The sequence below is a fragment of the Pituophis catenifer genome, unplaced genomic scaffold, assembly GCF_029215685.1.
Source record: "Pituophis catenifer annectens isolate HBS135680 unplaced genomic scaffold, rPitCat1.0.hap2 SCAF_2, whole genome shotgun sequence".
NCBI classification, from domain to species: domain Eukaryota; kingdom Metazoa; phylum Chordata; class Lepidosauria; order Squamata; family Colubridae; genus Pituophis; species Pituophis catenifer.
This window is the reverse complement of record NW_027256882.1, coordinates 72684433-72700186: the sequence shown is the minus strand read 5'-3', so window position 1 is coordinate 72700186 and position 15754 is coordinate 72684433. Positions and strand designations below refer to the sequence as shown.

At 40.2% G+C, this 15754-nt stretch overlaps 1 protein-coding gene across 2 annotated transcripts in view; it reads left to right on the top strand.

Moving 5' to 3' along the window:
* The window catches only part of FLNB (filamin B), an 82056-nt gene extending 68761 nt beyond the window's left edge, over positions 1 to 13295 (top strand). For both annotated transcript variants that reach the window (XM_070936924.1, XM_070936923.1), the window contains 13 exons: positions 249 to 422; positions 774 to 932; positions 1342 to 1545; positions 2063 to 2215; positions 2621 to 2743; positions 4063 to 4329; positions 4562 to 4699; positions 4793 to 4908; positions 7281 to 7413; positions 9338 to 9514; positions 9747 to 9965; positions 10964 to 11167; positions 11696 to 13295. In XM_070936924.1, the coding sequence (XP_070793025.1) occupies positions 249 to 422; positions 774 to 932; positions 1342 to 1545; positions 2063 to 2215; positions 2621 to 2743; positions 4063 to 4329; positions 4562 to 4699; positions 4793 to 4908; positions 7281 to 7413; positions 9338 to 9514; positions 9747 to 9965; positions 10964 to 11167; positions 11696 to 11883 (2255 nt within the window). In that variant the 3' untranslated portion in view covers positions 11884 to 13295. The remainder of the gene's footprint in view (positions 1 to 248; positions 423 to 773; positions 933 to 1341; positions 1546 to 2062; positions 2216 to 2620; positions 2744 to 4062; positions 4330 to 4561; positions 4700 to 4792; positions 4909 to 7280; positions 7414 to 9337; positions 9515 to 9746; positions 9966 to 10963; positions 11168 to 11695) is intronic.
* The last annotated feature ends 2459 nt before the right edge of the window (positions 13296 to 15754 follow it).

Sequence of the window (15754 nt, the reverse complement as noted above, 5' to 3'; positions counted from 1 at the left end):
GGATGTTTGTAGAACATCAAGTTCATCTTTCCACTTCAGTCAGCTTGGCAAAAATTAATTCCCATAATTAAATATGATGGTGATTTGATTATGGAGATGTTTAAAACGAAAACCATATTACTTGATCAGGAAATCTTCCAAGAAGGCCCCACACACCTGAAACTGCAAGTTACTCTTCATAATTTCAGCCTAAGTATTGGAAATATACATAGGACAATACTAGTAATGCTTTTCACCCAATGTGACAGGTGGCTTGGATTTGGCAATTGAAGGTCCTTCAAAAGCTGAGATCAGCTGCATTGATAACAAGGATGGCACTTGCACAGTCACTTACCTGCCAACACTTCCAGGAAACTACAACATATTAGTGAAGTACAATGACAAACATATCCCAGGGAGCCCATTCATTGCCAGAATCACAGGTATGAGAATATAAGGACCAGGTTTCTGATTCATACAGTGTGCTAGATTTATAACTATATGGTTTAGTTTGAACACTTTAACACTTAAATTATGTAACATTTTCATAAATTTCAACAAGGCTTGATATACCGGTAAAATGTGGAAATGTCAAGATTTTAGCCAAGGATTTACTATAAAAGCCTTAGAAATTAATAAGGGGCATATTCAAGTTCTCAGTTGGACTGTTGTTTAATGATGTCCAATTTATAATTTCTATTTCTTCAACCATAATACTCCATCTAGGAACCACTGAACTAGAATAGTCTTGTTTATGTCATCTGCTGGTCCTAATGAGATTCTTCTTTCCCAAGATGACACTAGGAGGCGATCCCAAGTGAAACTTGGCTCTGCTGCTGACTTCTTGCTAGACATTAATGAGACTGATCTTAGCCTCTTGTCAGCCAGTATTAAAGCCCCGTCTGGCAGAGATGAACCTTGTCTTCTGAAAAGACTGCCAAATAACCACATTGGTAAGTCTCTGATCTTCTAGGGCTGTGTAATTGTTTATGAATGTTTTTGTCAAGACCACAGTTAAAAACTGATAAATAGCTTAAATTTGAATCTCAAATTTGTGAGTACTAATCAGTGGTGGGTTGCTCCCGGTTCTGTCCGGTTTTATAGAACCGGTAGTAAAACCGGTGGGAGGCTCCACCCACCCACCACGACATCATGGGTGATCTGTGCAGGGGCAGAAGCTTTGCGCATGCGCGCTCCTGCTGCGAACCAGTAGTAAAGGTAAGTAGAACCCACCCCAGTACTAATGCTGCCTGTAATATCAGACTCCTGCTAGGGAGGGGGAGGGAAACGTGGAGAAGGTATTGCTTTCTTTGTTTTGTGAGGTACAGAATTGAAATATTTTCACCATGCTTTATCTGGCAGGTATCTCATTCATTCCTCGAGAGGTGGGAGAACATTTGGTCAGCATAATGAAGAATGGAAGTCATGTGCCCAACAGTCCAGTGTCCATTATGGTAGTTCAGTCTGAGATCGGTGATGCAAGTAGAGCAAGAGTTTCTGGTCGTGGTTTGGTTGAAGGTCGCACTTTTGAAATGTGTGACTTCATTGTCGATACCAGGGATGCAGGTCAGTAATACAAAGCCTCTTCATTTGCATGGACTTCTTATGGCTTAACCTAGGAAATTGCCTATTCCTATACATGTAAGAAAAAGAAAGAAATACCCTTGACAATTCAGTTGGTTTGTCATTGTTTGAAGCAATTTTGTTCAACTCTGCAGTAAGCAATAACATTGTCCATTTTCTGTCACTGGACAAAATTAAAACTATGGTTTAATTCTTAATTTGAATTATAAATTGTCAAAATCAAAAATATAGAATGCTTGGTTTCCTGAGACTGCATACAAAACAGAAAAGGGTTCAATGGTGTACAGTTTTGATAACTTAGTATATTATTATTATTATTATTATATATCATTCATAGTGTTATGCTGTATCATGAATCAAATATTTGGTGAGCTCTGCCCATGAGCATGCCCTGACAGAAGAAACTTGTAATATCTTGATTTTTAAAAGATATAACTTCTAGGAAATACTTCACAACTGATCATTGTTATTGGTACTCATTCTACATCTTCTTTTCTAGGATATGGTGGAATATCACTGGCAGTTGAAGGACCTAGCAAAGTGGATATCCAGACAGAAGATCTTGATGACGGAACCTGCAGAGTGTCATACTTTCCAACTGTGCCTGGTGTTTACATAGTGTCAACTAAATTTGCTGATGAGCATATCCCAGGTAATAATGAAGGGGAAGTTAGTTAAGTTAAGGTTATTTTTTGGTAACCCACAGCATTACCTTTTTATATAGCTAAGAGTATGAGTAGAGTACAAGACTACTGAAAACACTGGAAGTAACAGCCTGATTATCTGGAATGTGGATTTTGTTCACTTTATAATCCTCTAGGTTATTTAAGATAGCATTTTTCAATCTTGAATTATTTAGTGTAATAAAAGGATGGCTCTCTTTGTAGTCATTATCAAACATTTGCTGCTTCATGTTTAATTGTTATGATGTAATTATACATTGTACAAGCCAGTCTTGTAGCTAGTATCTTTCTGAAAACTCTTTACCTACCTAAATTTTGGTATCTGCACTGTTGATAAGTGGAACTCAACATGATCTCGTATATTCTAATTAAAGGCAGCCCTTTTACTGTGAAAATAAGTGGTGAGGGCAGGGTCAAGGAAAGCATCACACGTACCCGGCGAGCTCCTTCTGTGGCCACTGTTGGAAGTTTGTGTGATCTTAACTTAAAAATTCCAGGTAAGCTTTTTCATTTAATAAAAATTTAAATAAATAGTGCCTAAAAAAATGGCACAGTGAAATTTAAATGAAGTGAGCTTTTAGCATCCTTAAATGTTAATTAACTGATTCTGTTCTACTGTGTTTGCTTGAACAGAAATAACTTGAGTTCTCCCAACAAAAAGAACTCACGATAGAAATTGTGGCTGACCTAGAGATACTTCATGAATTCCCTTGGTTGAGATTGGACTTGAACCTGGCTCTGCCCAGATTCAAGTCCAAAATCATAAGCACTGACTATGCTCCATTCATAATTAATCTTCTGTTTTGCAATTCCTCATTTGTTTTTGAGCAAAAGCATTAAGTGTTTGGCTTTTCAGATTTCATGCCTTGTACCTAGGCTATTTTGGTACAGGTAGTCCTCGACTTACAATTGTACATTTAATGATAGTCCAAAATTACGACAGATAGGAAGCAGTGCTTTATATCCTATAAAGCTCTTCTGGCCATCACACCTCCATGGTCATGTGATTGAAGTCTGGGTGCTTGGCAACCTATTCTCTTACAACTGGTTGTTAGATGCCCCTGTGATCATGTGATTGCCATTTGCAATCTTCTCTGCAAAGTCAGTGGGGAAGCAAGTAAGGAAGATTGTAGGCTGCTGCTACATGCTGAGAGGGCTCTTGTTTCTTGGAGCTGGCCTCTTCTGAAGATTCTGAGCTCCGTTCCTGCACCCCACTGAAGGAATTCCTTTCCATACATCCACACCTCTTTCAGCCAGCCCTCAGAGATAGCAGAGAGCCGAAATCCAAGCAGTGGGACTTCACAGTAAGGAAAGGAGCACCGGATGCCTCAGGCAGGTAGAGGAGGCCCACATAGGCTGTGCAGAAGAGCCTCTTTACTCATGGGCTGAAAATCATACTTGGATATCAGCAGGAAAGATTTTTAGCTCTTGAATACAACCTCCCAGTGTCTCCTTCCCCACCCACCCAAGGCACTCTACACTCCTTACCTTATACTCCATCCACTTAACAATCTTCCAGATTGCTGGAGTGCCGGAATTGTGGTCTTTGAGTGAGGTAGTCATGAGGGCAATCTCGTGATGTCTCATTTAATGACTGCTTTGCTCAACAACAGATTCCGATCCCAATTGTGGTTGTACGTCAAGGACTACCTGAATCTACTTACTTCATTCATCCTTACAAGTATCTTTCACTGACTGTAGTTATGGGAGAAGGGAATCACTCCAAGTACATGTATCCCTGGCAAAATACCTGTCTGTACGGAACTTCACAGGCTGCAGTATTCTAGCGTTATTTCCTTTATTTTTCCCCCCTAAGAAATTGATATAGGTGATATGTCGTCCCAAGTAACCAGCCCATCAGGAAGGATTACTGATGCAGAAATAGTGGAGCATGACAAAAACACATACTGTGTCCGCTTTGTGCCACAAGAAATGGGAGTCCACACTGTAGCTGTGAAATATAGAGGGCAGCATGTGCCTGGCAGTCCATTCCAGTTTACAGTTGGGCCTCTTGGTGAAGGAGGAGCCAATAAAGTCAGAGCTAGTGGTCCAGGACTTGAAAGAGCAGAGGCTGGCATCCCAGGTAAGATCTTTACTACTTTATTCCAACCTTCTCAATACCTTTTACTCACCTGAACATCTTTTCTTTTTTGAGTTATATGTATGATTGTATTCTTAGAACATGATGATTCATCATTGCTTCTGCTGGAATATATTTTGTAATAACACCACTCTGCGGCAACCAATGCCAGTACTACAAGAAAGGGATGGGGGGAGTCATGTGTCTGTCTCTAATTGGTTTATTTTGTTAACAGCTGAGTTTAACATATGGACAAGAGAAGCCGGAGCTGGTGGTCTTTCCATTTCAGTGGAAGGGCCAAGTAAGGCAGAAATTGCTTTTGAAGACCGCAAAGATGGATCTTGTGGTGTGTCCTATACTGCTCAAGAGCCTGGTATGAGATTTAAGTGTGATGGGATAACATTATAACTTGGGAACAAGTTGTTTGCTTTTCTAGTTTGTTTAATGAAGTTCTTGTGTCTTTCAGGTAACTATGAGGTGTCCATCAAATTTAATGACGAGCAAATTCCTGAAAGCCCGTACCTGGTTCCTGTGATTGCACCTTCAGATGATGCTCGTAGGCTTACTGTTATGAGCCTTCAGGTGAGACACAAGGAAATATCCCTGTAATTTACCGCAAGCTGATTTCATCCTTGTTCTCAGTGCTCTTACCCTTCCTAGTGTTGCTTCTTAGGAGAAAATCTTTCTGCCTGGAGAAAATAGTTTTTAGTTAAGAAAACAGTGTTGTGCAGAATATAGCTTGATCTCCTTATTGGATTAGTAGATTAAGCTCTCTATATATTACTATTCACATTATTTTGCCACAAGACATCTAAAACATAAGTGCACAGTAATACTTGTAATGGCCAACTTGTAGTACTACATGGGTAACTCTATCATTCATATTTAGGCAAAGTAGTGTAAACTAATGCTAAGTGTGTTTTGAGAATGCAAATGGTTGAACAAGTAGGGCTCTAGAGTGATTATAAAACAGTAATTCATACTAGCAGGTTCCTGAAATCTAGAAAATTCATGGTTAAAATAGTTACCCAACATCAGCCAGAGGAAGAGTGAATTCCAGTTGTCATACAATCAGTCAAATGGCCCAAGAGAAGCCACTTAGACCGCCTATTTTTTAAGTTTAAAAAAGCCACTTAGACCACCACTATTTTTTAAGTTTAAGATGAAAGAAACACAGAAGATTTTACATTAAGGTGTGAACAGCTAGTATGAGTAAATTATTGCTGCACTTTGAAGTAACTATGTTAAGTGACACAATCTTATAGTTAAATTAGGTATTGCTTGAATGAACTGTTTTGCAAATGTGTGCATTGGTGCAGGTTTCTAGCTAAATCACACTAAAAATACTACAAGGATGTGAATTAGCTGCTGTGGTATTGATGTTTTTCTTGTGTTTCATTTAAAGACTCCTGACAGAATGTGGATGTCAGCTGATTAAAACCCTAAAGAGGGAAATAAAACTAATGGAAAGGCAGGGGCAGTGAAACAAGAAATTGTCTTATAGAGGAGCCTTTTGCATTTTGAACAGCTCTTGATTCACTTTTAATGCCTTATATGTAGGTTTGCTCAATAACCATTTATTTCTCTCTTGAGGGTAAAGCTGAAAATGAAATCTCAAGTAAGCTATGAACTGAGAGCAGAGTATTGCAATTTAAAACCATGGTGAAGTATCTAGAATTTCCTAGAGTCTGAGGCAATAATGGGTCATGCAGAAGTGTGTGTAGTGATAAGTGTTGCCCAACAGATATAGATTTACATATTCTTTTAGTTCCTTTTTCATAGTTCCAGGGATCCTCAAAGTACTGCATCTGTTCCCATGGTGGAAAGCATGATTTCCATGAAGAGAAAGCTGCAAGTATCATAATCAACCATTATCTGATGCTGCTACTGGCAATATGTTAATTATATGTTAACAAATGTTAACATATAATATATAATTAACATGTACTGTGACAGTATGTTAATTATATGTTAACAAATGTTAGAAATAATATATAAACAATATGTTGACCAAAGAGACAATAAAAAAACAAAGAAGGAAACAAAAAGACCAGAACATATCCCCACAGCCAAAACGCAGAAGCAGAGATTAACACCAAACAATCAAGCAGAAAGCAATACCCTAATCAAAGAGACCAAGGAGAAAAACCGCACCCACACTAACATTGGCAGGGCAAGCTAATATAAATAAATGAGCAAACCCTACACTCAGTAGCACTGATGATGATACTTAGTTTGGTAATGAAACGTCTGCAAGCAAATAACCAAATTCAGAGAACATCAAAGATTCTACAATATATTAATTGGCAAACCACACTAAGGAAACTCAAATTTCCCACAGAAAATTAAACATTTCAGGAATTAAATTGCTGATAGCACCAAAATAATGGAATAATTAGATGTCTAGTACTAGTCTTTATGTCAGTATTCTAACTTCTAGGCTTGCAGTATCGATGTTCTGTGGTTAGAATAATTTAGAATAATAACTCTGAACTATCCCTTATTATCTTTCTGTATGGTCCTGCACTTTCTCTCAAGATTAGAATTAACCCCTAAACAGATCTTATGTGTTTATACTCAGAAGCACAGAGAGGATCTTACATGATTCTGCCTACGGTAGTTATTCCCTTTATGGAATAGTGAGTGATACTCCCTTAATTAAGTTACATAGGTAAGTAGTAAGCAGTCAGGCCAGCGGTATTCAGGTATTTTATGGAACACAAGAGTTAACGTTAAGAATAAAATTGATAAGTTCTCTGATATTTTTGAAAAATTCAATATAATATATTTTGAAGATAACCATGCTTTGTTTTCTATTGCTTTTTAGGCAAACTGCCTTTTTATACCTAGAGGTTGCAAAGTATTAAACTATAATTTGCTATATGTTAGCCAAATGACTATTGTGATTAATAGATTAATAGACTACTGTGATTAATCTTGAATTGCGTTCTTAGGAATCTGGGTTAAAAGTTAACCAGCCAGCAGCATTTGCCATAAGGCTTAATGGGGCAAAGGGCAAGATTGATGCTAAAGTGCACAGCCCCATTGGAGCAGTAGAAGAATGTCATGTTTCTGAGTTGGAGCCAGGTGAGAAACTGCATACAAGCTCTCAAAAAACCTCCAGCAATTTAGAACATAATAGCTAAATGTTAATAACCAACTTCTCTCTCCATCCATCCTAACTTACCAGTATGATGTGAATCTAAAATTGGAAGAAAGAATAGTGTTTGCCATCTTGACCTTTTAGAGGAAAGGTGAAATATTATTCATTGGAGTTTAATTTAAAAATAAACCAAATGCAAGGCAGTATGCTGCTACCTGTGGCATTCCAAGCGATCTCTCTTTTTATCCTGTTGTATTGTTGTTGTCTTTTGAAGATATTCTAGCAATATCCTATTTGAAGAAGTTAGCCCCATCTTAAGTTAATGGGGGTTAATCCATTGTATAACTCTAAATATGTTTCCAGAATATTTGCCAGGCTTAATTACTGCTTTTCTAAGCAAGGACAAAATTCTAATATTTAGATGTATTCATTGTGGAATAAATGAATTTAATCGCTTTTAACCGTATGAGGAAAAAACCTGTTCTCAATGAGAGTCAGCTTTTACTGCCATTGGTGGTTATATCTAGTCTCAAGAAAATAAATAGGTTACAATTAATCTGGTAGTAAAGCAGTGAGAACAGATTTAATTGTGACAAGCCAAGCATTCATGAATCCTAGTCAATTCATCCATCTGAAATGATCTGGGCTGATTTCAAATCAACCAATGTTTTTAGTACATGCATGCACAAAATTGAATGTTTAATTTTCTGAGTCAATTCCAATCAGTTTTGTAGACTCATAATAAATTCTTCCTGAATGAAAATCCCATTATGAGTTTTTTCCCATATAGGTAGTCCTTTTCTTACAACTATTCGTTTAGTTCAAAATTAGAAGGCCACTGAAAAAAGTGACTTGTGACCAGTTTTCAGACTTATGACCATTGCTGCATCCCCATGGTCACATGATCAAAATTGGGGTGCTTGGCAACTGGGATGTATTTATGACACTTGCAGAGTCCCAAGGTCATGTGATTACCTTCCCAGCTGGCTTCCGACAAGCAAAGTCAATGGGGGAAGCCAAATTCACTTAACAATTATATGATTCACTTAACAACTCCAGTGATTTGCTCAACAAATGTGGCAAAAAGGGTCATAAAATGGGGCAAAACTCACAACTGCCTTGCTTAACAATGGAAGTTTTGAGCTCAAATGTGATCATAAGTCGAAGACTACCTGTAATGGGCAGTAGGAATAACTTTGAGGAACAGGAGGAAGAGCCACTGTCAAGACAACCATCAGAGAGAAGAAACCTGTGTCGGGGCACAACCTGAGAATACATCCCAAACAAGACCCTCCCTAGTTCTCATGAAGATAAAAGGGGAAGTACAATCAGACTTGCAAGAGTCTGATACCATAAACTTATAATAAAAATAGTATTGACCTGCATGACTTTCCTCATCTGATTTACTCTGAAAAGCTGACAAAGAGATAGCTCTCCTGTTTCTGTTAGAATCCATATAATAAATTCGAGCTCACTACTCCCTTTAATAACTAGTTCCCTTTGTTAGAAAATCTTCACTCATTAGTAGCCTCCAATGAAACAAAGTGACCCTGTAGGTCTTTAAAAACATGGTTTTATGCATGCTTACCCAGGAGTAGATTTTATTGAATGTACTGATTCTTACTGGTGCAGGTAGTTCTCAACTTGTGGTTGCAAGTTGAGGACTACCTGTAGTTTGGCCTGTCCTGCGTTTCAGCTTCCAGTGACCCTGAGCCAACCTGGCTCCCTTCCGCTGAATTGGGATTTTAAGATTCCCATCAGCATGGCTTTTGGAATTCTTGAAGTTCCAATCTGAACTGATTGGGAGTGTACCAGGTTGAGGAAGAAAGAAAGTTTGGAATGTTAATTTTTTTTTTTTTCCTATAGGAGCTTCCAAACGAAATAATTATTTAATCATCTATGTTACAGATAAATACGCCGTCCGATTCATTCCACGGGAAAACGGCATTCATTCAATAGATGTGAAATTCAATGGGAGCCACGTTGTAGGCAGTCCTTTCAAAATTAGAGTGGGAGACCCAGGTCTTGTAGATAGTCCGGCTCTTGTTACTGCCTATGGACCAGGCCTGGAGAATGGCACAACAGGTAATTTCTTCTCTAGATTGTTTTTGATTTAAACTTAATACATCTGGTTTTTGCCTAAATAAGATTATCTTTCATCTCATTTGCTAACATTGCCTTCTTGTTTTCAATTGGAATTGCAGTGCTGATTAAGGAAAAGCAAATTTGCAGCAGGATGGTGGCATTTGCAGGGCTTATTGCTACATGAAATGTGTGGGTTTACATCCATATTTTTTATTTCTACTTTGCTTTCCAGGATTACAGTCTATGTTTACTATAGACACTACAAAAGCTGGTCCTGGTACTCTTGCCGTTACAATTGAGGGACCATCGAAGGTGAAAATGGATTGCCAAGAAGCTCCGGAGGGCTACAATGTAATGTATACACCGATGGCTCCAGGAAATTACTTGATTGGAATTAAATATGGAGGACCTAATCATATTGCTGGTAGTCCTTTCAGAGCAAAGGTGACAGGTAAGAATAATCACAATCATAATGGCTGAGTTCACATCATGTTAAAACATGATTTTTCAGTCATGGTTTCCTGGCCAGTCTGTAATGGCAAGCAAACTATAATGCTGATGTTATGCCTCCGTCGGAGCCTGAATCTGCGGAGGAGGATGTGCCGGAGCTGGAGCCAACTGAGATCGAGGGGGCAGCTTCCTTAGCTTCAAAGGACTAGGGAGGAGCAGGACGAGGCAGCCTAGGGCCCTCAGGATTGGGACGGCTTGTTAGCAGGGAGGAATGGGGGCAGGATGACCAAGAGAGGGCAAGCAATGGACATGAGTGATGGACCTCAGGCGATGAGCAAGGACTGCCCCTTCCTGATTTCTGAGCACAGAGAGTGGATAGAAGGCGGGAACAGCACAGGCCGACCTGACGATTCGGGAGGAGAGCTCCCCGAGCTTCTTCACAAGGCATACCTGGGGACTGAGATTTAAGGAGATGCTGTGGGGAGGGGCGTTTGTTGGAAACAAACACTAACTTTGTAGAGTTTGATGTGCTGATACAGACATTTGAGTTTGCAGGACTGCTTGCTTCCTTACTTCGTGGACTGAGTGCCTTGTTCCTTACTTTGGGGACTCAGTGCCTTGTTCCTTACTTTGGGGACTCATTTCCCTGTTCCTTTGCTTTGTTGAACTGGGCGCAGCCAGAGACTGGCATATGTGTGCGCGCGCGCGCTTTGCTCTGGGACGTGGCAAGTACGTGGGAGCATTTGGGAGGAAATTTGGAGCATTAAAGGGGAGTTTGAACTCTCAGCTAGTTGTGTGACCTTCGTGCCTTGTCCCGTCATCACAGCTGAATTTATGGCTTAGACTTGGGTGTGAAAAAGCCCAAAGTATCTTGTATCAAAGCATGAGTGGAAGGATTATAAAAATGAAGATGGCCAGTAGGATTGTAGACTTGATTCACAACTGTTTTATATAGCTATGAATTCTTGTGGTGAACATACACATATTGTGTTTTTTTAGGTCAGCGACTGGTTAGCCCAGGCATCTCAAATGAGACGTCTTCTCTTATGGTGGAATCTGTGACTAGGTCAACCACAGACACCTTCTACAGAGGCATTCCCAAGTCATCATCTGATGCAAGCAAAATTCATGCTAGGGGTGCAGCCCTGTCTAGAGCCTTCGTGGGCCAGAAAAATTCTTTCTCTGTGGATTGCAGCAAAGCAGGTAATTTCTCTTTTAAAAGCATGAGCTCATTAATAATTTGACAGCGGCACCTGAGTTTTTAAGCTTACTGAAAACTTTATAAATAAATGTTCATTACCTCTTTTTTATGTCTCAGAGTGCCATTTAGGTGTCCTTGGTAGCTGGAAATCAGATACTTACTACAGCACAGTAAGAGCCCTATACGGTGACTGAGAAGTGTTGCTACTTCTCTTTAATACAGTAATCACCAGGGCTGTTTGTGTTAATTTGGATTGGTATTATGCAGTGGTGGGTTGCTACCGGTTTGCCCCGGATTGGGCGAAGCGGTAGCGGCGGTGACGGAAGGTTCTGCCCACCCGCCCGAACATCTCTGCACATGCGAGCGCCCGTGCCCATGAGCAAGCCGATAGCGGCTGAAATTGAAACCCACTACTGGTACTATGTCTCCACAGAAATGAAATGCTTACTGAAATTCTGTGATTTTCAATGATGCTAGGTATTGAATTCTGCTGCAATATCAGTAACGTTAACATTCTCTTTGTGCTTTAGGTTCAAATATGCTGTTAGTTGGTGTTCATGGACCTACAACACCTTGTGAAGAAGTATCTGTGAAACACTTGGGAAATTACCAGTACAATGTAACATATATTGTCAAGGAAAAAGGTGATTACCTATTAGCTGTGAAGTGGGGTGAAGAACACATTCCTGGAAGTCCATTTCATGTTACTGTCCCATAAATTCCTCTTGTTTCTACTCAAGGGAAACCTTACATACAATGCTGTGAGCAGTTTTGTGACCAATGTATACAGATAACGTTTAATGAAACCCAAATTAAATATATTTTAAAGTTGTTCTTTGCTTTAAGCATCTTTGATATGCGTTGTAAATTTATTGTCTGCTTTAGTTTGTACTGTTCTGAATCAAAACACAATCATGTAATAAATAAGGGCACCATGTTTTTTTGGTTTTGGTGGATTCTGGAATTTACATATTAAACTGGAATTTATCTTGGATAAATTGGTATCTTAAACTACTGACTTGCAATAGGTTTTGCTTTTGAACTGGAAACATTTCACTTTGCTGTAGAATATCACTATGACTGCTGTCACTTAAAATTCTTCTGTAAAGACATTAGATAAGAAACCTGGTACTTAATATGCCCTTATGTACTTGATATTCTTTTTTACAGCTAATAGTGAAAACTGTAATTAGTGTTATCTTTAAACACTAAAAAGATTTGCATAATGGTTGGCTGTTTACATTTGGGGGAAAATTGATATTTTGTTCCTTGAAGGAAACCAAATGGATGTCTTAAGCTATTCTGGAAGCCTTTATCACTGATGCTTTGTGCAGGTTTGGTAATGGATGGTGTAACTGTGATTGCCTTGAGCAATAGAATGCCAAATTAAGTTGATATTCTAGCAAAGATGCACATTGAGAGGGGCTTGAAGCTGTGATTGATTGTATGCAATCACCGTTACTCCAACTGTTTGTACATACAATAATTTAAACCTCCATGATTTCCTTTGGTAATGCCTGTTAATGATGAGGTGAAGGCTAATATAGGCAGTTGGCTATTATGTGAAAAACTGAATATTTCTACTAATCAACAGTGCAAATTAAAATTGATTGAAAGAATTTGGTTCAAGGAGTTCATGAACAAATCCTCTTTAAGTGTTTTGTTTGGGGGAGGATAAGAAAAGAACATTTATGACCATTCTGGTTTTCAAAATGACAAAAAGAAAAAGAAACCTTCCAAATATTGAACTAAATGGTTTTCAAAAGCCTCTGGGGCTTTTCCCCCCCTTTAGCAGAGCTTTAAACGTACTTGATGGATGAAGACAGTTAATGGAAATAATTTAGTTGTTTCCCTTCTGTTTAGCAAAAGATTTCTACTTGGTCAGCTTTATTTTTATAGTTTTATATCAATGCACTAAGTCTAAGCACAGCTTCTTGAAAAGGAAATGGAATAGCCAGATTTTCTTTAAAAAAAAAACTGGACTGTGTGCCTTAATGTGAAATGCTCACTACATTGTAAACTATCAGAAAAGCAAAATAAACTGGAATAAATGTAATATTATATCTCATAACTTATTAAAAACCATGAATGTTTGCTTCAAGAAATAAAATGTGCATGTTAAACAACTGAGATGGGTTTCTGCAATAATTAGTTTTGCCCTTTTAACTTCAATGTCAAATGGATAATATGACTTAACTTGAAATTCCCGCAGCCAACTTTCGGTGGAAATTAAATAGCATACAGGAGTCAGATGCTTGGCAAAGCAAATTAGCTTTAAGTATGGAGCAAAATTAGCAATATATGTAAAAGCAAAAATCACGATGTTGACCGTGAGGGAAGAAATGATATGAAAATCCATGCCAAGGCAATTCCTTTTTAAACCAACTGAAATAGTACAAAGACAAATTTCCAAGAACTCTTCATCAGGCAATATGGTTAAAAAAACGAGAAGAAAACAAGAAAGGGAAATAAAGCTTGCATTGATTTAGAATCCTGAAATACTATAGATATTTTGCTCAAAACAGAACCCAAAAGGCCAGTCTGTATGGGTAATTTAAAATCTGAAGTTTATACATAGGCCAAAGATAGATAAAAGGCACTTAAGCTACAGAAACCACATAGCCTTTAGTGATGGTGCTGAGTTAATAAAAACTAACAGACTATGACTTCCCTGGACCCGGCAGTGTTGGCAAATTATCGTCCAGTCTCCAACCTTCGCTTCATTGCGAAGGTTGTTGAGAGTGTGGTAGCGCGACAGCTCCCCCAGTACCTGGATGAATCGTCGTATCTGGATCCGTTCCAGTCGGGCTTCAGGCCTGGGTACAGCACGGAAACGGCATTGGTCGCGTTGGTTGATGATCTCTGGAGGGCTCGGGACAGGGGTTGTTCCTCTGTCCTGGTCCTATTAGACCTCTCAGCGGCTTTTGATACCATCGACCATGGTATCATGCTGCACCGGCTAGAGGAGTTAGGGGTGGGGGGCACCGTCCTACGGTGGTTCTCCTCCTTTCTCTCTGACCGGTCGCAGTCTGTGTTGACAGGGGGGCAGAGGTCGACCCCGAGGCCCCTTGTATGTGGGGTGCCACAAGGGTCGGTCCTCTCGCCCCTTCTGTTCAATATTTATGTGAAGCCGCTGGGTGAGATCATCCGTGGTTTCGGGGTGAAGTACCACCAGTACGCTGACGATACTCAGCTGTACATCTCCACCCCGGACCACCCCAATGATGCCCTTGAAGTGATGTCCCGGTGCCTGGAGGCCGTGCGGATCTGGATGGGGAGGAACAGGCTCAGGCTCAACCCATCCAAGACCGAGTGGCTGTGGTTTCCGACATCCCGATATAGTCAGTTGGCGCCATCACTGACTATTGGGGGCGAGTCATTGCCCCCCACGGAGAGGGCTCGCAACTTACGTGTCCTCCTGGACTCACGGCTGTCTTTAGAAGAGCATATGACGGCCGTGGCCAGGGGGACATTTTATCAGGTCCGCCTGATTCGCCAGTTGCGTCCCTTTCTGGATCGGGACTCGTTAAATACGGTCACTCATGCTCTTGATACTTCCCGCTTGGACTACTGCAATGCTCTCTACATGGGGCTCCCCTTGAGGAGCACCCGGAGGCTCCAGCTGGTCCAGAATGCGGCCGCGCGGGTGGTTATGGGAGCGACATGGCGCTCCCATGTGACCCCCCTCCTGCGCGAGCTGCACTGGCTCCCGGTGGTCTTCCGGGTGCGCTTCAAGGTTTTGGTTACCACCTTTAGAGCGCTCCATGGCATCGGACCGGGGTATCTACGAGACTGCCTTCTGCTACCAATAGCCTCTCACCGACCAGTACGCTCCCATAGAGAGGGGCTCCTCAGGGTGCCGTCGGCCAAACAGTGTCGACTGGCGGCCCCCAGGGGGAGAGCCTTCTCTGTGGGGGCACCTACCATCTGGAACGAGCTCCCCCCAGAGATACGGAAGATCCCGGACCTGCGCACGTTTCGCCGTGCTCTCAAAACTTTTCTATTTCAGCAAGCTGGCCTGGCCTAACTCCCCTCTTTTAAATTCTTAAATTTTAAATTTTTGAATTCGTGATTTTATAAATTGGGTGTTTTAATCTGTGTTTCGGCTGAAATATTTAATAATTTTAAGGGATTTTTTAATATTTGTATTGTCTGTATTTTATCTTGGCTGTTCACCGCCCTGAGTCCTTCGGGAGTAGGGCGGTATAGAAATTTGATTAATAAATAAATAAATAAATAAATATGAAACTAATCCTTTAGCTGGGAAAGCAAGCCAATCCAGATGGATGTTGGATGCTACTACTTCTGCTCTGAATTGCTGTTTCTTTGCGGCATACATTCCATTATCATATTCAAGGCAACCATAGTTTTGCTGGCTCTTAACAAAGATCAAAGAAAATTGCATACTGGTAACAGCTCTGTCCAGCTCTAGATTGCATGGTGAGGTCAAACATCTGCCGGCCACATGACCATGGAGACGTCTTCGGACAGCGCTGGCTCTTTGGCTTTGAAACGGAGATGAGCATCACCCCCTAGAGTCAGGAACGACTAGCACATATGTGCAAGGGGAACCTATACCTTTACCTTTA